This window comes from Pleurodeles waltl, chromosome 2_1 (genome assembly GCF_031143425.1).
Source record: "Pleurodeles waltl isolate 20211129_DDA chromosome 2_1, aPleWal1.hap1.20221129, whole genome shotgun sequence".
In the NCBI taxonomy this organism is placed as follows: Eukaryota; Metazoa; Chordata; class Amphibia; order Caudata; family Salamandridae; genus Pleurodeles; species Pleurodeles waltl.
The window spans coordinates 581,955,656-581,979,494 of NC_090438.1; the positions used below are offsets into that span (position 1 = coordinate 581,955,656).

The 23,839-nt window shown below is 45.8% G+C and overlaps 1 protein-coding gene across 6 annotated transcripts in view; it reads right to left on the reverse strand.

Annotated features, from left to right (window-relative positions):
* Window positions 1–23,839, reverse strand: part of NT5C3A (5'-nucleotidase, cytosolic IIIA) — a 286,713-nt gene that overhangs the window by 56,178 nt on the left and 206,696 nt on the right. For all 6 annotated transcript variants that reach the window (XM_069215464.1, XM_069215479.1, XM_069215482.1 and 3 more), the window contains 2 exons: window positions 14,286–14,371; window positions 4,698–4,787 (listed from right to left, as the gene is read on the reverse strand). In XM_069215464.1, the coding sequence (XP_069071565.1) occupies window positions 4,698–4,787; window positions 14,286–14,371 (176 nt within the window). The remainder of the gene's footprint in view (window positions 1–4,697; window positions 4,788–14,285; window positions 14,372–23,839) is intronic.

Below are 23,839 nucleotides of genomic sequence, written 5' to 3' on the forward strand. Positions count from 1 at the left end.
CCCCTGGTACCAAGTGCCCTGATGCCAGGGAAGGTCTCTACGGGCTGCAGCATGTCTTATGCCACCCTTGGGACCCCTCCCTCAGCAAAGACACACTGCTTGCCAGCTTGTGTGTGCTAGTGAGGACAAAACGACTAAGTCGACATGGCACTCCCCTCAGGGTGCCATGCCAACCTCACACTGCCTACAGGTATAGGTAAGTCACCCCTCTAGCAGGCCTTACAGCCCTAAGGCAGGGTGCACTATACCATAGGTGAGGGCATAAGTGCATGAGCACTATGCCCCTACAGTGTCTAAGCAAAACCTTAGACATTGTAAGTGTCTTATATATAAGAGTATATGGTCTGGGAGTCTGTCATGCACGAACTCCACAACACCATAATGGCTACACTGAAAACTGGGAAGTTTGGTATCAAACTTCTCAGCACAATAAATGCACACTGATGCCAGTGTACATTTTATTGTAACATACACCCCAGAGGCCACCTTAGAGGTGCCCCCTGAAACCTTAACCGACTATCCGTGTAGGCTGACTAGTTTTAGCAGCCTGCCACACACCAGACATGTTGCTGGCCAAATGGAGAGAGTGCCTTTGTCACTCTGTGGCTAGTAACAAAGCCTGTACTGGGTGGAGGTGCTTCACACCTCCCCCTGCAGGAACTGTAACACCTGGCGGCGAGCCTCAAAGGCTCACCCCCTTTGTTACAGCACCCCAGGGCACTCCAGCTAGTGGAGTTGCCCGCCTCCTCCGGTCACGGCCCCACTTTTGGCGGCAGGGCCGGAGGAGATAATGAGAAAAACAAGGAGGAGTCACTGGCCATTCAGGACAGCCCCTAAGGTGTTCTGAGCTGAGGTGACTAAGTTTTAGAAATCCTCCATCTTGCAGATGGAGGATTCCCCCAATAGGATTAGGGATGTGCCCCCCTCCACTTAGGGAGGAGGCACAAAGAGGGTGCAGCCACCCTCAGGGCTAGTAGCCATTGGCTACTAACCTCCAGACCTAAACACACCCTTAAATTTAGTATTTAAGGGCTCCCCAGAACCTAGGAACTCAGATTCCTACAACCTAAGAAGAAGAGGACTGCTGAGCTGAAAAACCCTGCAGAGAAGACGGAGACCCCAACTGCCTTGGCCCCAGCTCTACCGGCCTGTCTCCCCACTTCTAAAGACACTGCTCCAGCGACGCTTTCCACAGGGACCAGCAACCTCTGAAGCCTTAGAGGACTGCCCTGCATCTAGAAGGACCAAGAACTCCAGAGGACAGCGGCTCTGTTCACCAAAGACTGCAACTTTGCAACAAAGAAGCAACTTTGAAACAACACACGTTTCCCGCCGGAAGCGTGAGACTTGGCACTCTGCACCCGACGCCCCCGGCTCGACTTGTGGAGGACAATCACTTCAGGGAGGACTCCCCGGCGACTGCGAGACCGTGAGTAGCCAGAGTTGACCCCCATGAGCCCCCACAGCGACGCCTGCAGAAGGAATCCCGAGGCTCCCCCTGACCGCGACTGCCTGCTTCAAAGACCCGACACCTGGTAAAGGCACTGCATCCGCAGCCCCCAGGACCTGAAGGATCCGACCTCCAGTGCAGGAGCGACCCCCAGGTGGCCCTCTCCCTTGCCCAGGTGGTGGCTACCCCGAGGAGCCCCCCCCCTTGCCTGCATCGCTGAAGAGACCCCTTGGTCTCCCATTGATTTCTATTGAGAACCCAACGCTTGTTTGCACACTGCACCCGGCCGCCCCCGTGCTGCTGAGGGTGTACTTTCTGTGTGGACTTGTGTCCCCCCCGGTGCCCTACAAAACCCCCCTGGTCTGCCCTCCGAAGACGCGGGTACTTACCTGCTGGCAGACTGGAACCGGGGCACCCCCTGCTCCATTGAAGCCTATGCGTTTTGGGCACCACTTTGACCTCTGCACCTGACCGGCCCTGAGCTGCTGGTGTGGTAACTTTGGGGTTGCTCTGAACCCCCAACGGTGGGCTACCTTGGACCCAAACTTGAAGCCCTTAGGTGGTTTACTTACCTGCAAAAACTAACAAACACTTACCTCCCCCAAGAACTGTTGAAAATTGCACTGTCTCTAGTTTTAAAATAGCTATATGTAATTTATGTGAAAATTGTATATGCTATTTAGCTAATTCAAAGTTCCTAAAGTACCTACCTGAAATACCTTTCATTTGAAGTATTACTTGTAAATCTTGATCCTGTGGTTCTTAAAATAAATTAAGAAAATATATTTTTCTATACAAAAACCTATTGGCCTGGAATTGTCTCTGAGTGTGTGTTCCTCATTTATTGCCTGTGTGTGTACAACAAATGCTTAACACCACTCCTTTGATAAGCCTACTACTCGACCACACTACCACAAAATAGAGCATTAGAATTATATTTTTTTGCCACTAACTTACCTCTAAGGGGAACCCTTGGACTCTGTGGATGCTATTTCTTACTTTGAAATAGTACAAACAGAGCCAACTTCCTACAGTCAGGACTCTATTAAACAAGCTTAATCTGGATCCTGCCATCTGGTCTAATTATAGGCCAATATCTCTTTTGTACATCCTTTCTAAAGTATTGGAAAGGCACGTTAACAAACAGCTTACAAGTTACAAAGAAAAAAATGTGCTTACAGCACGGAGGCTGCCAGTGACTGATCATCTTTGGCAGCAGCTTGACAATGGAGGCACGGCAGCACTGCTCCTTTTGGATCTCATTGCTGCCTTTGATGTGCTTAATCACACAATCCTTCTGCAAAGATTAGAGGCGTTGGGGATAAAAAATTTGACACCATCTTGGTGTATTTCTTTCCTCGAAGACCGTGTTTTTCCATTTCACTCTTATCAGCATTATTCGAAGCCACATCCGTTACCTCAGGGGGGACCTTAAAGTTCCACTCTCAGCCCAAATCTGTTTAACTTGTATAAAAGACCACTGGCAGACATCGTGGAGAACTGTGGTCATACACTTTTCTCATAAGCTGGCGACACATAAATTATTGTATCTCTAGCATCACAGCGGTGAGGCTTTGAACAGCTGCCTTGTGCAAGTTTGAAGTTGGATGAACTCCAATTTTCTCAAGTTAAACCGAGAGAAGACTGAGGTGTTACTGTTGGGCAATTATTTCCACCTGTAGGGCCCTCATCTGTGGCCTACGATATGGATGCAGTCCCTACCTCTCTGCCCGTAGTGAATAATGTGGGAGTATGGCTCGATTAAAACCTGCCCATGAGTCATCAAATTACTAAGGTCGCAGCTACATGCTTTGGTATTTTAAGATGGCTTAAGAAAATGGTGAGATGTCTCCCTTTTTCTGCACAAAGAACCGTAATCTAAGCTATAGTCAGTCCCAGATTGGTCAATGGAAACAACCTTTATCTGGGAGTCAAAAAAAGCCTGATAAGAGGTCTTCGGATTGTTCAAAACACGGCAACAAGATTGCTGCTACCTCCCCCCAAAATTCCATTCTACAATCAATTTGCTTTGGGAACTACACTAGTTCCCAACTGGACGCAGAGTTCAATTTAAAGCATTTTATTATGTTTATAAGTGTCTTTCTAACTCAGGTCCCAGTTATTTGAACTCTCTGGGGTCACCTTATATACCCAACAGAGCTTTGCGGTCAGGTAACCTTGACCTGGCTATTATTCCCCAAATCAGGGAAGTTCAGCACGGCGGCCAGGCTTTCTAATATTTAGGCCCAAAGATCTGGAACTCCTTACTGCCTAAACTTAGGCCCTCATTATGAGTTTGGCGGGCGGCAAAGGCCACCTCCCCCAAACTCGTACCGCCATCAGGCCGCCTGTGCGGACAGAACACCTCTGGCCCTATTAGGAGTTCACCGCCCACCAGCCCTGCGGTGAACCTGGCCTTAACATTGACCTCAGCTCGTAATCGAGGTGGCGCTAATGTTGCAGTGCAGCAGGGGCAGCAGCACCTGTTGCGCTTTCCATTGCCTGTAATTCGGGCAGTGTAAAGCGCGACGGGGCTGTCCATGGGGCCCCTGCAGTGCCCATGCCAAGTGCATGGGCACTGCAGGGGCTTCCATGGGGCCCCCCGGCACCCCCTTTCCGTCGGCCTTTGCATGGTGGGGCTACTGCCATGCAAAGGCTGGCAGAAAGGGGACTTGTAATCCCCAGGGATTACAACCGCCGAGACCACCAGACTGTTGCCTCGTGGCAACCTAGCAGTACCAGTGGTCCAACCATGGCGGCTCCACCACAGTCGTAATGTCGCAGTCGGACCGCCACTTTGGCGGCGGTCCGATCTCAACCGTGACCCTGGCGGTCTGGTGACTGCCAGGGTCATAATGAGACCCTTACTGTCTGCGCTCCCTCACTCTCTTTCAGAGGGAGTTGGAAACACAGCTGTTATAACCTTGTACTGTGTCCTTGTTTCGTATGGTAACATAGCGCTGAGCAACCCACCGTTGGTAGTCTTGTGCTTTACAAATACATCTTAATATTAATAATACAACAAAAAACTGGAAAGAAGCCAAAATAATTTTTTCAGGCTGTGTAAACACCACTGTTTGAAGCAGAATGCTTCACTGTGCTCACAAAACGAATGTATGTGCCCTTGCTAATCATACCTTGTCTATATGTTTTTTATGTTTCAAAACTTAAAATATTTAAATAAATACACTGTTTGACAAGCAAAAAGGCCGTGGGCTTTTATAAAATACACAAACAAAAAACTTACTTGAGCATAGCATCCGATTCTCTAACCATTTCTGCAAGTTTGTCCTTCCGTAAACGTTGCTCGATGAGTAGTGTGTGAGACTTTACATACCTGAAGCAAAATGACAAAAATCAACAAAGCTTTGCAACAATATTTAAAACCCTAAAGTTCTACAATTTAAAAGCAATAAATAAACAGTTCTTTGGTGGAACACTGACCATGCTTTGTGCTGCTAACGTCTTCTTTGTTAATTCTGGATATAAATATCTTTAGGATACTAGTTTGTTAACCCGCCCATTCCTATTCCATACATTACCCACTCTCACCTTAAAGTGATTTAGTAACAACCAGTTGGAACACATATTTAGATGGAAGTAGAAAATAACTACAGAAGGAAACCAGGTCAAATTAAGCAGGTTCCTCAATGGAATTGGAGGCAGGCATGGAGTGATGCTGTTCACTGACCTGCCATAACAAATGTGCAATGTGGCATGCTGCCATACTTCACTCCGTTAATGTTCATGGGTTGGGATGTGTGTATCTTACTAAGCACATCTTCCTTTCTCTAAGCCTAAAGGATACATTGGGCACAAAGTACAGAACTAGCCATGTTGCAATGCTGCACTGCCCAAAGATAAAGCAGAGCTACTGGGCCATTCATTAGGCACATAAGCCCCAACTTAGAGAAAATGCTTAAACAAGCAGTTTAGGTACCAGCTCCAGAAGGAGGAATGGGAATTGCAGGTAAGAGGACGACCACTTCCAAATGTTCAGTGTTCAAACCAGTGAAAGATCAAGTGTAATCCACCAGGAGAAAATGCTCTATTTGTGGAACAAATAAGCATGTTCATTGCAGAAAGGACATGCTCCTCTTCAACCCACATCATCTTGGAGACTTCAGTCTCCACTAGGGAAACCTGTTTCATCATGCAATCTCACAACTTATTTCTTAACCAATAACGCACTGGAACCAGAGTGTTCAAGCACTATATATACAATAACATGGAGGTCTACAATGGACCAACGTCTGTGTTATTCACCGTCCAAAGTCAGGTGCACCTACCACGGCAGCGTTATCATGCGTGTGACCTTATTATTACGGAGTTCCCGTTCCTGACTTTGGACGGTGAATAACAGACGTTGGTCCATTGTAGACCTCCATGTTATTTGCTTCTTACACTGTGGATACACTCCACGCTACTTTTCTTCAATTTTGGAAACTTAGCTTTCTCTATAACATTACGGACGACCGTACTAGATTATTCATCATATTTGCCTTGAAAAAGTCCGAGAGGACGAAACACGTGTTGGCTGTTTTCTCATATGCCCTTCTCTTATCTATTGACATGAATACCTTTTGAATACCACTTTGTTTCTCCCATTACAAAGGATCAAAATATCTCCTGCAACTTGACTTTCATGGACTTATTACTATTTTTGGGGTGCCCTGGTTTGCTCGTTCCCTTGCATTTTGTATCTACAGCACGTGACACAGGTGGTTCTTGTTGTTCCACTTGTGTTCTTGTGTACTTCTAAAACCCTTGGTGGTTGGGTTTCCGTACCAGGTTGGCACCATGTGCATTATTTTACAGATGATATAATACTTTCGAGCGCTTTGTTTCAGATGTGCAACGAGTAGCATCAATCACCACCCTTTTTTTAATACCGTTACCTAAAAGGATGAATTCGAAATTTCATTAAATAAGGCCTACCCTCCTTTGAGAAAAAAATCTCCAAACCGATGACAAACCTACTTAATGTAACCCAAACTCTTCACTATCCACTCTCAACTCAGTTCAGATACAGGTAGCAGATTAAATGGCTATATAAAACCATAAATAAATAAATGCCAAGAATCAAAGGGAACAAAAACCTGTACCAGAATTTAAATGCCAAAAGCAACTGAAATATGTTTCAAAAGATCCAAAAAAGAAAACGCCCAGAAAACTATGCAAGAGAAAAACAAGTAGGATAACAAGTGGATTAGTCACTGCCAAATGAAAGCCACATAAAATAAACTGTTGTGAAGAAGTGACTGTATGTTTTGGGTGTTTTACCCCACATATGACTTCTATACAGGATCAGAGAGAGTAGCCCAAGCTTCATGAGCTTTGTAGTTTTCTTCCTCTTCAGGGCATATGCATACATATTTTCCAATCCAAGTCATTCAGTCTGCATCTGTGGTTCATATAGCATTCTTAATGTTCAAGGCATGGATTTAAGAGCCAAGGTGTACAGTCAGTGTATTTTACTTATCTTCGGTAATGCCTTGCAGATTCCTTACCTTAGAATATTCCCCAGGGGTCAGCCTTGAGTGAACACTTTCAAGCAGTACCCCTGTGCACCAGTAGGTGTTGTCATTCAGCTCTGCATCAGCAGCGTCAGAAGTGATGTTTGCGGTGCCTTTGTAGGCATCACCCCAGCACGCTGATTTCAATTTCTTTGCACAACTTTTCATGCCATAAACGCACTGCCATGGGGAACACTGACAAACTGGTGTGCATTTCTAAGGTCCTTAGAAGGGTGACCCTCACACTGTAATCCGTTCACAGAGCGGGGAGGATCGGTAAGGAATCTGTGGGCTGGATAGCTTCTTTACCAGATAAGGCGTTCCCAAAGGTAAGTGACTTGCTCATCTGATAGAGACTTCAAGTCGCAGATTCCATTTCTTAGAATAGAAACCTAAGCAATGCCTTCCCGGAGAGGTCTTTGTGAAACAGGTTTAGAGCTAAATGTCCTGCAGGACCGAACGGGCAAGGTGGCCATCACAATGGACCCAATTCTCCAGGCAGAAGTGTTTGGTAAACCTGTGAAGAGATGTCCACGTAGCTGCCTGACAGATGTTCAGGACGGTGGCTCCACGAGCTCACGCAGTGGTCACAGGCTTGAATCTGGTGGAATGAGCATGCAAGCCCTCAGAAGTTGCTTTTTGGCCAACGCGTAGCAGATCTTCATGCACAGCACTGTTTATCATTTCTACACTACTTCTTTGCTTGTACATATCATATAAAAAGATGATTGTCCACCTGGAACTCCTTGGTACGATAAGGGTAGAACGACAACGCTCTTTTGGGTCCAGGAGATGTAGTCTCTCCTCTTCCTTAGAAAGGTGAGGAAGAAAACAATTAGGGTGAAATTTTGGCCTATGTGAAAGGTTGTGACTACTTTCGGAAGAGGACCAGCTTGTCTGGGTAAAAGGTGGTATTTGGAAGGTGTACACACAGTGCCTGAAGTTCGCTGACCCTCCTGGCCAATGTTATGGACATTAGGAGAGCTGTCTTGATGGTTGGAAACTGGAGGAGGCAGTTGTGCAGCAGCTCAAAACGCATGCACATTAGAAAAGTCAGAACCAGGGTTAAGTAGCAATGATGCATGATGAATAGCCTGGGATGAAACATACTGGAGACCTTTGAGGAACCTAGTCACAACAGGTGACTTGAATAAAGAAGGTTGGTACAGCAACCGCAAAAATGCTGAAATAGCTGATAAACAGCCCTTAATTGTGCCCAGGGCAGAGCCCTGCTGGGCCAAACATAGAACAACTATTAAAGCCTGAAAAAGGGAGTTCAGAGAGAGGGTCGATGTTGCTGGAAGCACACAATGCCACAAATTTGTTCCAGCAGCAGACGTATGTCATTTTGCTGGAGGAACGCCCAGCTGGCAGAATAACATCCCAGACTTCAGGAGGAGAGTCGAAAGCTGTCAACTGTTCACACTCATCTCCATGCATTAAGGCACTGCTGTGACAGAAGAGTCTCCCGAATGGCTGGAGGACTGATGGCATTGCTCAATAGCTTGGGATACCAGACTCAATCCAGAGCCACCAGAATGACTTGGGTTGAGTCGTTACAGATCTTCTTAAGAACTCCTGGCAGGAAGGTGTACAGGAGGCCGGAACTTTACTCGAGACAAAAAGCATCCCCAAGTGAGAGCTGCCTTGGAAACTCCATGCCACAGAAGTGCTGGTGTTGCGCGTTCAAGGTGGTGGCAAAAGATCCAACAAAGGTTCTCTTCACTCTTGAAAGAGACCTTCCACCAGCTCCGAATGGAGACACCATTCGTAATTCACTAGGCATTGGAGTTTGTCCACCTTGGCTTTCAGAGAGCACGCCTGGTGTTGAACCACCAAGGAAACACTCTAACATTCCAGGGCTTCTTGACAAATGGCCCATGACCCCATCTCAAAAGGCCTTTATTGCCAATTGAATCACCCAAAGCTCCAACAAGTTAAAGTGGAGTCTGGATTCCACCAAAGGCCAGTCCTCTGATCTCCACCTCACCCAGAGAGCCACCTGAGCAATGCATCTGTCACTACAGTCAACTGTTGCTGGGGAAGAGGTCTGCAGCTGACAATCGTGGCTCGTCAGCCTCCACTGCAGGTCTTTTGCAGTTCCCTCCGAGATCTGGGCCATGTTGGAGAGATTTCCCTGATGCTGTGTCTACTGGGACTTTATATACCAACTGGCATGTGTCACAAGAAGGCTGCAGGAGGCCATAAGGCCCTACTGCCTCTAAGATGCAGCAACATGGACCGAGGCAGGAGTCATCACACTGGGGGATCTTTATGAACACAAGGACATCCGGGATCAGTATGGGCTCCACAAGGGCCAATTCCTAACTTATATCTTGGTAGCTGCAGTCTATGCCACGGGGGTTGGACAGAGCAGAACCATCTACATCTGAGGCCCCTTAGGCTTAGGTAGGCATGCAATCACACTGTTGTATGGCGGACAGTTAGAACCTCGTATAAGTACACTTGAGGGACTGTGGGACAAATGGGGTCACTCCACAGGCCGGTAATTGAGGGAACAATGGAGTCAGGCCCTGGGACAGGTACAACAGTCTCTCTGAACTCCCGCTTGAAATACACACAATTTAACTTTCTTGTTATGTGCTCGGGCTATCCCCTCTAAGGAGGCCGACTTCTATTATATAGTCTGAGACTGCACAATGATCGCTCGCTGCTGAAGTGTAGCCATTCAGGGTGATAGACTGTCTCTTGTTATGCAACCTGCTTCACTGTCTGCTGGGTATGAGAGCCCGGACCTGAAAGAACAAGTCTGCTGTTTGCTTTATGGATTTGGCGTTGGACCTCCTAAAAAGCCAAATAGCCATATCGCAGAAGTCCCGAGGCACCATCATTGTCACTCTGGTTGACAGACCATCTTAAGAGGCCATCTGCAGAGAAAGTGGTGTGCCTATACAGCGGGGGTGGAGGCAGGAGGGGTTGCATACTCTCACTGCCTGGACACATACATGGTCAAATTGTCAGCCAAAACTGACAGATGTCCTCCTTCACTGTAGATGGGGCCCACTCACACCACAAATGGTCAGTGATGCTGAGAATAAATTGGTACCTCCCCACATTATGTTGTTCTCGCCCTCCTCCCCAGCCCTCCAATGTGTGTTATAGGACTTGGTGGTTATTAACTCTCCCCCTCTTTCCCCACACAGGGACCACGGAGCACTGCGATATCGGTGCCTGGATCCTCGGGGGGCATCCCCTCCTCACAGATCCTCCCTTTGGTTTCTGCTTTTGTTTTTCAATTACATGGTTATAATTTCATGAATATAGCTTTACCTAGTGACTACTGCTAGTAGTCACGGCACAGCCTCCAATGACTGATGGCAGTGGGAACGGGTAACTAATGATGTACAGTCAAATGTTTCCCTATAGGCCCTGGTACTTGTAATTGCTTGCATATTACATGTGCACTGATGCAGACTGGTTTTATACACATTTATCCTGCTTCTTCAGGTCTTATTGTGGAGGGCCCATCAATGCATAGTAGAACTGTACTTTCATAATATGATATTGCTTTAATGTACACACCTGTTGACATTTGATTGAATAATGAAAAACAATCAAGAGTTACTTGGAAACAAATGAGGCCCAATTGCCTTAGAGTCAGTCTCACCAAAATCCATTACAGAGGCTGAAACATCGATATCTTAGCTCGAATAGTTTGGACTCACATGTTGGAGGGGATAGGTCTGAAATAGGTATGTGTCCAGAATGTCCCTGATGAATGGGGACTTCTGAGAGGGAGTCAGGTGTGACATTGGCATGTTTATAGTGAACCACAGCGATTGCAAGAGGTCCACCGTAATCTGGAGATGGGAGATGACTGTCTGGGGCGAACCCGCCTTTAACAGCCAACCGTCTGTTAGGGGAAGACTGGAACCCCTGATCTCCGCAGATGTGCTGTAACCACCATCATCACTTTCGTGAGCACCTGTGGGGTGCTATTGAGGCAAAATGGAGCACGGCAACCTGGAAGTGTCTTGGACCACGTTGAACACCAGGTAGCAACTGTGGGCAGGCAGAATGGGAATGTTGAAGTATCCATCCTGCAAGTCCACTGGTACTATCCAATCTCCAGGGCAGACTGGACTTCAGCTTTTTGAACTTCTCCTTTTTCAGGAAGAAGTTGTGAAGCCAACACTTCCTGATAGAGCAAGGAGAGCTGGTCTTTTGTCACCCGATTGTAAGCGGGATGGAGTAGCCTCTTTGGACTATCTGTGAAAGCCATTTGTTGAATTTTATTGATTGCTAGTGGTGCAGGTGATAGCGTATCCAGCCCACCGCTGAGTGCTATTGCTGTTATAAGGGCACATTAAAGCGACTTGGAGGCTCTGGCTGCTCAGTGGATTTGAGGGGGTGGCTGGGCCGACCTCTGACTAGTGGCCACACTTGGTCTGTGGGAACCATGTAATCGGCTGTCAAAAGGTGGGAAGCCTGTTGGCTGTGGTGGCTAGGTGGGAATGAACATGGCTGTGAGACCCTTCTCTAGCCACAAAAGGGGCGGAAGGCGGACCAGGGTTGGCGAGGGGCCATGAATATGTCAAGAACCTGGCTTTAGCTCTGCTACCTTTAAAGCACTTGAGTGCTGAGTCCGCCTTGTCACCAAAAGGGAGAGAGCAATCAAAGGGCATATCCATTAGCGAAGCTTGGACCTCCAATAAAGAGCCAGTGGCTCTCAACCAGGCATAGCGTCTAAGGGCCAATGATGATGAAATCGTTCTGCCTAGTGAGTAAGTCATATCCAGTCCACATCTGATGATGAAGTTCTCAGAGTCTCTGCTGTCTGCAATTACTTGCAACAGTGTGGCTCTGGCCTCCTCCAAGACCATGGGCAGCACTTGAACAACTGTGTTCCCGATTCTTATGGTTGTATTGGCTCAGAGGCACACAGTGTTCATAGACCGCCTGCTTGCAGAAGAGAACCTCCTGTTACCAAAGGTATCCAGTCTCCGGGATTCCCTATTCAGTGGAGTAGCAGAGAATGAGCCAGGGCTGACTCAGGAAGTGGAGGCTTGGACTACCAAGATCTCTGGGGTGGGGTGCTGGGTGAGGAAAGTAGATTCCCCAGGAATGGGGTGATGGTGGTGGGCAACTGCCCTGTGCACAGGAGCCCCAGTACATGGTTAGGACCGGGCCCGAGATGGACATCAGTAAGGACTTTATTAAATGCTACTAAGGTTTGGAGGGGTCAACTCCCGGTTGAACCACCTTTGTCAAGATATTTGTCTTGACTGCCACAGAGAGCCACTGAAGGCCCAAGACCTTCGCCACCCTTCACACCACCACTGCAAATGAGGCATCTGTCTCCGTAGCCATGGTAGGTGGACAGCAAGCCATAGTCCACTGAGGTGCCTCATACCAATTGTCCTCTGCGTCCTCTCTGATATGCTAGTATCCATAGGAGTCCTCAGACCGTTTTCAAACATCTCCCTCTCCAGGCCTGTCAAATAAAAAGGGCACTGTTTCCAACTCTGAGGGCATGGTCCCGATTGGAGCTGGACGACACCCGTCCGGCTTCCTGCTGGAGTTGGGAATGAAGTAAAGCATTGAAGCAGAAGACCTCCCCTTTCTGTGGGACTTACATGACCACTTGGATTGCAAGGAGACACATGACCTTGTCACAGGCACCACATGGCCTGAAACCTGTAGGTTTCCTAATTAACATCCCTTTCACACCTGGAGAAGAAATTCTCAAAAAAGTGTTGGTCAAAGGTTGAGAAAAAGCCAGTCAGAATTGACTGAGGGCTAGCTCTTGGATGACTGCCACAGAAAGAAAACAACTGACATCCGCGGGGTGGGGCCTCTATAGGCACAGCACACGTCACGATTGACATGGGTGCACCAATGATGCTGATGCAGAGCTGAATGAACCAGTCTACAGGCTCACAGGGATACTGCTTGAAACTTTCTGGATCCAGTCTGATGCCTGGGAAATATTCTAAGGTAAGTGTGACTAGACGTCTCTTCAGGTCAGAGATCACTTAGCACAGGACCCAAGATAATGTCCCTCAAAGCCCAAACCATTTGCATAAAATACCACATTAGATTTCGATTTTGACAGCGAAAAACAAGACACTATCATGTGGCGATACTGAGCAGCATGGCGTGGTGTTCTGTGCTAGGGGTGATGTAGGTACATGATAATAACAGGCAGCTGCTGCTGGTCTTCTCCAGCTAATTTTCTAATAATAACTTGCCTTTGTTGTTGGAAGAGGTCCTGTGTTTGAAGAGTTCAGGAGGTGCCGTAGACTATTTAGATATCAGCAATAGTACATTTTTTTCCTGTCTTACATCAGAGCTGACCTACTCTTTAACTAAGTAAGCCTGTTCGATTAAAGAGAGATACCTATAACATATTTTTTTATGTGGTTTATTTGAAGTTCTTCTGAAATTGATCCTCAGTAGGACAAACTGCGCATTTTTGGAGGCTCAAAACCAATGGAGGTGGTAAATGAGGCTTTCCATAAATGCGATCTAAGATATTTGAGCATTGATGTTACATAGGGATGTTATTCTTAGTAGTGAATCTATTATTTTTTTGTTTCTGTAGTTTCAAACATTCATGGATTTTAACCTTCCAAACCAATGTGGAACGTTCTGTACATATGAGATGCTGCTAGAGCCCACAAGTACTAGCTGAAAATGAGAACCTTCAGCGTGACAAGGAAGCTTTTTTGTAGCCAGTTTTTGTGCTATCAAGAGTATAACATTCTACAGCAATGCTCCTATACATGGGTTGAAATACATTAAATAACTACCAAATATCAGACAGACCTTCCAGATTTGTCCAAAATGGTTTGGTCTAGGAGTTGAAAGGCTCCTACAGGAGTATTTATAAACCGGTGGCACACTCATCGCGTAGGATGAAAAACAACTATTTGCATGTGGGTGTACAGTATGCTTGGTTATTAATGTCTGGATTCATATTTTAGAGGTGATAGCCAAGTAGGTCGCATATTTAGGTAGAAAGGGAATGTAGTTCTCGTTACCCTTTGAAGAATACTACGGTATACTATTATTTTAACTTCTAGCATGTATCATACAAACACATTTTAATTAAGGCACATCTAAAGTTTACCGTATGTGTGCCTAAGAAAAGAACCCCAATAACTAAGCAGTCTCAAAATAAAGGATGATTTATGGGGACCATATTATGTAGGAAATAAGTAACTCATTTGGATAATTGCAGTGTTTCCTAAATGGCACATGTTTGAGCTTTAATGTTTCAATTATGGAACTTTGGATCTTTAATGTAAAGAACCACAATCAGAATTTCAATATGGTATATAAATCAAAGCACTTACCATTCAACTATGTAAGGATACTTTTCTGCAATGGTAAGGTTGGGGTCGATTTCAATAGCATAATAGGTGTCTTTGAGTTGATATAACTAGAAACGAAGAAGACCAGATAAGATGAATTACAACAACAGATAAAAATCACTTAGTGACTGCAGCTCTTACCAGTCTCTGTTCTTTATCACAATCTACTGAAACATTTTCATAGTCTATAAGAGCATTCACACAGCTTACCATGAATACAACTGTAGGACCATTTTGACGATAGATTCAACTACATCCATATCACTGCTACTACCATTCTGCCCAGGTTGAGTGTCAATTCATTTCCAACCCACCTGCACCTTTTGCCCAACTCTATCCACAAATGTTACCATTATCACTTTAAGATCCATGCAGTCTGAAATTTGATGAACCCAACATTACATAGGTATTGTAGGATAATGTCAGAATGATTGTGCTTCATTATAAACGGTCTACAAATGATCTTACATTGATTAAAATGAAGAAAATTCAGCATTAGACTGGTGACCAGTTTAATACAGTGAAAAACACGGCTCCCCTAACGTGAAGTCAAACCACAGGTTTATCATTTATATTTGTATACAGAGAAAGATTTAAGCCTACATGTAGTTACCATCCACCCACATAATGTAGCAGTTCTAAACATTTGAAAAGATGGCTTTACAATTTAAATATATACCACAGTCTGAATTAGTGCCCAATGTCTCAAAATCGGAAATGACTATAAAGTTATTGTGAAATTAAGAAGCCAAAGATCTTTCCTTATAAGGACTCAACACCTGGATAGATATTTTACCAACCATTCAACAACAATATGTTTTACACACTTCTAAATATACTCTTCTAGTCAGAAACCTTACAATTGCGAGTTCACATGATCCCACATGAAAACATCCTTCAGCGTTTTGCATTATACGGTGTGACTAAATGGCAGTAGAGCCTTAGTGAACAAGGAACATAGAGAGCTATCTGCACAGCTCTAACATTGTGATAAAAGTGCCAAACTCTAGGATATTTTGATGGTACTCCATCAAAATATTGCGTCAAACATATTGTGATGTCAAATATATTTTGTGACAGACTAAAGATAAGAATATCGTATTTTTATGTTTCAACATGTTTTGTTTTAAAACAAAATGTATATTTTTTTTAATATAAATGTATATAATATTGTTTGTAATTAGTTTGATACATTTTAGTATTATAAGTTATTAGTATTGTAATATTTGGGTTTATTTCGTTTTCGTATTTTTAGTACATTTTTATATTAAATATCATATTTTTCAATTGAATTAGAAATTGTTAATTTAATAACAGATTGTTGGGTTTGTATGGGATTATGGTGGAAGTAATATGTACATTTTTAAATTTATATTTATTTTTAATGTAACCATTTAGTATTTTTTAATACTTTGTATTAATTTTAATTGTTTGTCAGTGCTTGTTTTTAGGCTGTTCATAGGGAAGCTGTTTTAATTGAAAATACTTTACTTTTTTTAAATAATTTTTATTTTATTTGTCATACCATGCTACATATGTCTGATATGTTTTTGGCAATATTTTTGTCACTGCAAATATTTGTTGACAGTATTATGTCACACAACCATGGACACAGATGATTAACATAAGGCAGGAATGATAGGAAGAAAATGGCTAAAGTTAATGTTGCAATAAACTCCACATTTCAAGCATGACACTTTCACTACTCTGACAAAGGCAAAGCAACATTTACAAAATGTCATACCAACTCCTTAAGCCAGAACTGTACATTTTCTGGAAAGATTACAACAGCCAGCAACAGAACTAAAAATAACACTATTAAGTTGCAGATTTAAGAACTTGCATAAATGTTTGTATACAATATAAATACACCATGCTCAGCATTCTTACATCATTCAGTGCTACTGCCACAAAATGGCCTTGAATTTGGCTGTGTGCTGGGATTCTCTTATTTAAATACTGCAACTCAGACCTTCATGACAAACTGGATTTGATATAGAGCTTTCTCTTAAAGTTAAATTTACTGAGATTAGGTTCCTTAAGGTACAGTGTCAATTACATTTTGAGCAGAAGAATATCCACTTTTGCGAACTGCCACAGAGGCCTATAATAAGATAATATAGGAATAAATGTTTTTGGTATATGACGTTTTAAATTATCTTAGAAGAAAAATGGTAATTAAATCAAACAAACGAATTAACAATCATCAATATCTGGGTAGCAAGACTGATTGAAATGTTGGCAACTGAAGGCCAGGGTTAACTAAATACTAAGCGTATGATGACGTTTAACAATTTATAGCAGTTTATCATTAGTTCCCTTAATGAGAGATTATCAAGCAGATGCAATGCACAAGAGGTTTCTGCTATGCAAGATAACAAAGATAAATCCTAGGTAGTGTCTGCGTTACATTAACTACAAGTTATTAATAGTACTCAAGAGGTTCTTTTCCACCTCCAGTTGGGCAAAGTTTATGCAACTACCATGTCTAAGAGACACTTCAGGTGTATGAATTTGAGAAAATGTTCAAGCGATGAATGCTGCATGGCATTTGTAGGGGAGGTAAAAATCAGATCACAGGTGGGTGATGTTTCAAACAAATTGCTTCAAGATGGATGAAGTTGGCCACTTCACCTGTCACTTAGATGGCAGATTTTAGTGATTTCAGGCAGGAGAAATGTTCTGCATATGTTAAAAAAATCATTTTTGTCAGAAGAAATCTGCTTCAAAGTGGTTCCTTTTGTCCAGGTTTCCTCCCTCAGGAACCTTACACCTACTTGACTGTTCTTGCCAATTTGTGATTTTTTCCAAATTCGTAAATTTTGTGAAGTTCACAAAAAAGATCAAGTTTAGATATTTTTTTAACAAAGTTGCAGCAAAAATGACTTAGCAACTTTGCACACCCCTCTTCAACATCGCAAGGATGCTTTTATAACTGAATGTTTTATATGAAGGAAACAGACAATATTATTTTCAATCTGGACTGCACACAGCATGTATCAAATTTAATCTAATATTGTGGGACTGTTCATCCTTATCGACTTCCTGGAGCAAAGCGTTCCAGGCTCTAGCAACCCATACTGGAATTGCCACTCCTGCCTACATGGGAATCCAGTGAACTGGGAGTGAAAATACTGTAGCGCCACTGACTGCTCTGTAGACATAGGCCTCCTGCTGGCAAAATGCACAATCGCATCCCCTGGAATGTATCCTCAACTCCCACATTGGAATCCAGGTGCTCGTTCACATTACACTGCGTCCAATCTAAAAGTAAGGCACTTCACAAAGAAGAATGCAAAGGTATCTGCAAGTATCTAATTGCAGATGATTGAGACGCTTTATAGACATCTCTTGGAGATGAGCTGAAGGATGACGCACTGCCCCAATGAGTGTCCCCTCTCGGAACATAATTCTACACTCCCTGGTTGTGCACTGAGATACCTCGACCGTTTTCTGCACTTCTAATAACACACGCCTTGGCACAATCTGTCGTGCCCCTATTCCCTTCCCCCGTACCTATTCACCCGTAATTACCTTTGAATCATCCATTTCTCCTTAACACACGCTCATAACACCTCAGTTATCCTAGTACAGCCAGCCATTGGTATCGTCACCCTACCATTCTGTTCTTCCCTGCTTTCTTGTTGTTAAGAATACACTTGTTCTTTCTGCATTACCTCAATGCTTTTGAATGTTTTGCATTGCACTTTCCATGACGATATTGCAGTTCATTGTCAAATTCCTGAATTAATGGAAACCATGCATAATCTTAATATGAATGCAAATGATGTTATTGTTTTCTCAAAACGTTAATAAAAATAAGTTTCACAAATAATGTATCAAATGTAATCAACATGTTATTATACTGTACCCACAAGCAGTGCAAATGATTGAAGTTACATTGCACACTTCTGTAGACTTTGTAGTCTTGGTCTGGAAAACACTGAACATATAACAATGGCATGCACAATACAACACTGTTAACCGCTTCTGTGCCTTGGACGAGGTGACCTCGTCCAAGGCTACAGTTCCCCTGTGCCTTGGACGAGGTCACCTCGTCCAAAGCACAGGGGAACTTGGGGGAGCGCTAGCGCGCCCCCCCCCCCCGTCCACCCTCCTCCCCCCAAAGGCGGGGATGGAAGGGGAAGACCTTCCCCTTCCACCCCCAACCCACCCCCCCTGTGACGTCAGCACGCGAGCGCGCGCTGATTTGGCACAGGGGCCTCCCCCATTGCGCTGGAAGCTCTGCTTCCAGCGCGATTGAAAGAGAAATGCAAAGCATTTCTCTTTCAATCACTGGGGGAGGCCCAGAGGGGCTTCAAAGGGAAGGAAATGTATTTCCTTCCCTTTGAAGTCTCTCCCAGGGTCTCAAAAGCCGGATTGCTTGCAATCCGGCTTTTGAAACCCCACTAGACACCAGGGATTTTTTTTTTTGGTGAAACTGATATAAGGGAGCGACCCCTTTGGCAAGGGTCGCTCCCAGGGGGGGCATTTTTTCGGGAAGGCCTTTTCTGCCCCCCCGGGGGCAAATCGGCCTATTATTAGGCCGATCTGCATTTGTTTTTTTTGTTTTTTGTTATGTTTTATTTTATTTTTTTAGGTGGGGAGCGACCCCTTAGGCAAGGGTCGCTCCCCTTGGGGGAAAATTATATTTAGGCCATTTCTGCCTCCCTTGGGGGCAGATTGGCCTATTTTGATGAGGCCAATCTGCCCAAACCACTAGACACCAGGGAGTTTTTTCTTTGCGTGAATTTCACGCAAGGGGAGCGACCCCTTAGGCAAGGGTCGCTCCCTTGGGGGGGGGGGAAATTTATTTTAGGCCATTTCTGCCCCCCCGGAGGCAGAAACCTCTAGGCGCCAGGGCAAATTTTGTATTTGTGTTTTTTTTTTTTTTTTTTTTTTTTTTTTTTTTTTAGAGATGGGGAGCGACCCATCAGGCAAGGGTCGCTCCGCTGGGGGGCAAATTGTATTTAGACCATTTCTGCCCCCCTGGGGGCAGATTCGGCAGAAACCACTAGGCACCGGGGATTTGTTTTTTGGCGCCATTGTCACGCAGGGGGAGCGACCCCGTAGGCAAGGGTCGCTCCCGGGTGGAGGGGTGGTGGTTGGGGGGCAAATTTATTTTAGGGCATTTCTGCCCGGGGGGGGGGGGGGGGGGCGGGCAGAAACCTCTAGGCGCCAGGGCAAATATATATTTTTTTTTTGTTTGTTTTTTTTTTTTTTTTTAGAGATGGGGAGGGTCGCTCCCCAATTGTATTTAGACCATTTCTGCGCCCCTTGGGGGCAGATTGGCCGATTTTAGGTCAATCTGCCCCCAAGGGGGCAGAAACCACTAGGCACTGGGGATTTGTTTTTTGGCACCATTGTCACGCAGGGGGAGCAACCCCGTAGGCAAGGGTCGCTCCTGGGGGGGGTGGGGGTTGGGGGGGGCAAATTTATTTTAGGCCATTTCTGCCCCCGGGGGGGGGGGGGGGGGGGGGCAGAAACCTCTAGGCGCCAGGCCCAATTTTTTTTTTGTTTGGTTTTTTTTAGAGATGGGTAGCGACCCATCAGGCAAGGGTCGCTGCCCTGGGGGGGGCAAATTGTATTTAGACCATTTCTGCCCCCCTTGGGGCCAGATTGGGCGATTTTAGGTCAATCTGCCCCCAAGGGGGCAGAAACCACTAGGCACCTGGGATTTGTTTTTTGGCGCCAATGTCACGCAGGGGGAGCGACCCCGTAGGCAAGGGTCGCTCCCGGGGGGAATTTATTTTAGGCCATTTCTGCCCCCAGGGGGGGAGGGGCAGAAACCTCTAGGCGCCAGGGCAAATTATTATTATTTTTTTTTGTTTGTTTGGTTTTTTTAGAGATGGGGAGCGACCCATCAGGCAAGGGTCGCTCCCCTGGGGGGCAAATTGTATTTAGACCATTTCTGCACCCCTTGGGGGCAGATTGGTCGATTTTAGGTCCATCTGCCCCCAAGGGGGCAGAAACCACTAGGCACCTGGGATTTGTTTTTTGGCGCCAATGTCACGCAGGGGGAGCGACCCCGTAGGCAAGGGTCGCTCCCGGGTGGAGGGGTGGTGGTTGGGGGGCAAATTTATTTTAGGGCATTTCTGCCCGGGGGGAGGGGGACAGAAACCTCTAGGCGCCAGGGCAAATATATATATTTTTTTTGTTTGTTTTTTTTTTTTTTTTTTTAGAGATGGGGAGGGTCGCTCCCCAATTGTATTTAGACCATTTCTGCGCCCCTTGGGGGCAGATTGGCCGATTTTAGGTCAATCTGCCCCCAAGGGGGCAGAAACCACTAGGCACTGGGGATTTGTTTTTTGGCACCATTGTCACGCAGGGGGAGCAACCCCGTAGGCAAGGGTCGCTCCTGGGGGGGGGTGGGGGTTGGGGGGGGCAAATTTATTTTAGGCCATTTCTGCACCCGGGGGGGGGGGGGGGGGGGCAGAAACCTCTAGGCGCCAGGGCCAATTTTTTTTTTTTTTTTTTTTTTTTTAGAGATGGGTAGCGACCCATCAGGCAAGGGTCGCTGCCCTGGGGGGGGCAAATTGTATTTAGACCATTTCTGCCCCCCTTGGGGCCAGATTGGGCGATTTTAGGTCAATCTGCCCCCAAGGGGGCAGAAACCACTAGGCACCTGGGATTTGTTTTTTGGCGCCAATGTCACGCAGGGGTAGCGACCCCGTAGGCAAGGGTCGCTCCCAGGGGGAATTTATTTTAGGCCATTTCTGCCCCCGGGGGGGGGGGCAGAAACCTCTAGGCGCCAGGGCAAATTATTATTATTTTTTTTTGTTTGTTTGGTTTTTTTTAGAGATGGGGAGCGACCCATCAGGCAAGGGTCGCTCCCCTGCGGGGCAAATTGTATTTAGACCATTTCTGCACCCCTTGGGGGCAGATTGGTCGATTTTAGGTCCATCTGCCCCCAAGGGAGCAGAAACCACTAGGCACCTGGGATTTGTTTTTTGGCGCCAATGTCACGCAGGGGGAGCGACCCCGTAGGCAAGGGTCGCTCCCAGGGGGAATTTATTTTAGGCCATTTCTGCCCCTGGGGGGGGGGGGGGGGGGCAGAAACCTCTAGACACCAGGGCAATTATTATTATTATTTTTTTGTTTGTTTGTTTGTTTTTTTTAGAGATGGGGAGCGACCCATCAGGCAAGGGTCGCTCCCTTGGGGGGCAAATTGTATTTAGACCATTTCTGCCCCCCTTGGGGGCAGATTGGTCAATTTTAGGTAAATCTGCCCTCAAGGGGGCAAGAACCACTAGGCACCGGGGATTTGTTTTTTGGCGCCAATGTCACGCAGGGGGAGCGACCCAGTAGGCAAGGGTCGCTCCCGGGCAGGGGAGGTTTGGGGGGGGGGTCAAATTTATTTTAGGGCATTTCTGCCCCCCCCCCTGGGGCCGGCTGAGCTAGAGGCCAAACTCCACAGGTAGGCACTTTGCAAAAAACACCTCTGTTTTCTGTGAAAAAATATGTTCTGTCCACGTTGTGTTTTGGGCCATTTCCTTTCGTGGGCGCTAGGCCTACCCACAGAAGTGAGGTACCATTTTTATCGAGAGACTTAGGGGAACGCTGGGTGGAAGGAAATTTGTGGCTCCTCTCAGATTCCAGAACTTTCTGTCACCGAAATGAGAGGAAAAAGTGTTTTTTTGGCCAAATTTTGATGTTTGCAAAGGATTCTGGGTAACATAACCTGGTCAGAGCCCCGCAAGTCACCCCATCTTGGATTCCCCTGGGTTCCTTGTTTTAAAAAATGCGCTGGTTTGCTAGGTTTCCCCAGGTGCCGGCTGAGCTACAGGCCAAAATCCACAGGTAGGCACTGTTTTCTATGAAAAAATTTGATGTGTCCACGTTGCGCTTTGGGGCGTTTCCTGTCGCGGGCGCTAGGCCTACCCACACAAGTGAGGTATCATTTTTATCGGGAGACTTGGGGGAACGCTGGGTGGAAGGAGATTTGTGGCTCCTCTCAGATTCCAGAACTTTCTGCCACAGAAATGTGAGGAACATGTGTTTTTTTAGCCAGATTTTGAGGTTTGCAAAGGATTCTGGGTAACAGAACCTGGTCCGAGCCCCACAAGTCACCCCATCTTGGATTCCCCTAGGTCTCTAGTTTTTAGAAATGCACAGGTTTGGTAGGTTTCCCTAGGTGCCAGCTGAGCTAGAGGCCAAAATCTACAGGTAGGCACTTCGCAAAAATCACCTCTGTTTTCTTTCAAAAAATTGGATGTGTCCACGTTGCGCTTTGGGGGGTTTCCTGTCGCGGGCGCTAGGCCTACCCACACAAGTGAGGTATCATTTTTATCGGGAGACTTGGGGGAACGCTGGTTGGAAGGAAATTTGTGGTTCCTCTCAGATTCCAGAACTTTCTGCCACAGAAATGTGAGGAACATGTGTTTTTTTAGCCAAATTTTGAGGTTTGCAAAGGATTCTGGGTAACAGAACCTGGTCCGAGCCCCACAGGTCACCCCATCTTGGATTCCCCTAGGTCTCTAGTTTTCAGAAATGCACAGGTTTGGTAGGTTTCCCTACGTGCCGGCTGAGCTAGAGGCCAAAATCTACAGGTAGGCACTTCGCAAAAATCACCTCTGTTTTCTTTCAAAAAATTGGATGTGTCCACGTTGCGCTTTGGGGCGTTTCCTGTCGCGGGCGCTAGGCCTACCCACACAAGTGAGGTATCATTTTTATCGGGAGACTTGGGGGAACGCTGCGTGGAAGGAAATTTGTGGCTCCTCTCAGATTCCAGAACTTTCTGCCACAGAAATGTGAGGAACATGTGTTTTTTTAGCCAAATTTTGAGGTTTGCAAAGGATTCTGGGTAATAGAACCTGGTCCGAGCCCCACAAGTCACCCCATCATGGATTCCCCTAGGTCTCTAGTTTTCAGAAATGCACAGGTTTGGTAGGTTTCCCTAGGTGCCGGCTGAGCTAGAGGCCAAAATCTACAGGTAGGCACTTTGCAAAAAACACCTCTGTTTTCTTTCAAAAATTTGGATGTGTCCACGTTGCGCTTTGGGGCATTTCTTGTCGCGGGCGCTAGGCCTACCCACACAAGTGAATTATCATTTTTATCGGGAGACTTGGGGGAACGCTGGGTGGAAGGAAATTTGTGGCTCCTCTCAGATTCCAGAACTTTCTGCCACAGAAATGTGAGGAACATGCGTTTATTTAGCCAAATTTTGAGGTTTGCAAAGGATTCTGGGTAACAGAACCTGGTCCGAGCCCCACAAGTCACCCCATCTTGGATTCCTCTAGGTCTCTAGTTTTCAGAAATGCACAGGTTTGGTAGGTTTCCCTAGGTGCCGGCTGAACTAGAGGCCAAAATCTACAGGTAGGCACTTCGCAAAAATCACCTCTGTTTTCTTTCAAAAAATTGGATGTGTCCACGTTGCGCTTTGGGGCGTTTCCTGTCACGGGCACTAGGCCTACCCACACAAGTGAGGTATCATTTTTATCGGGAGACTTGGGGGAACGCTGGGTGGAAGGAAATTTGTGGCTCCTCTCAGATTCCAGAACTTTCTGCCACAGAAATGTGAGGAACATGTGTTTTTT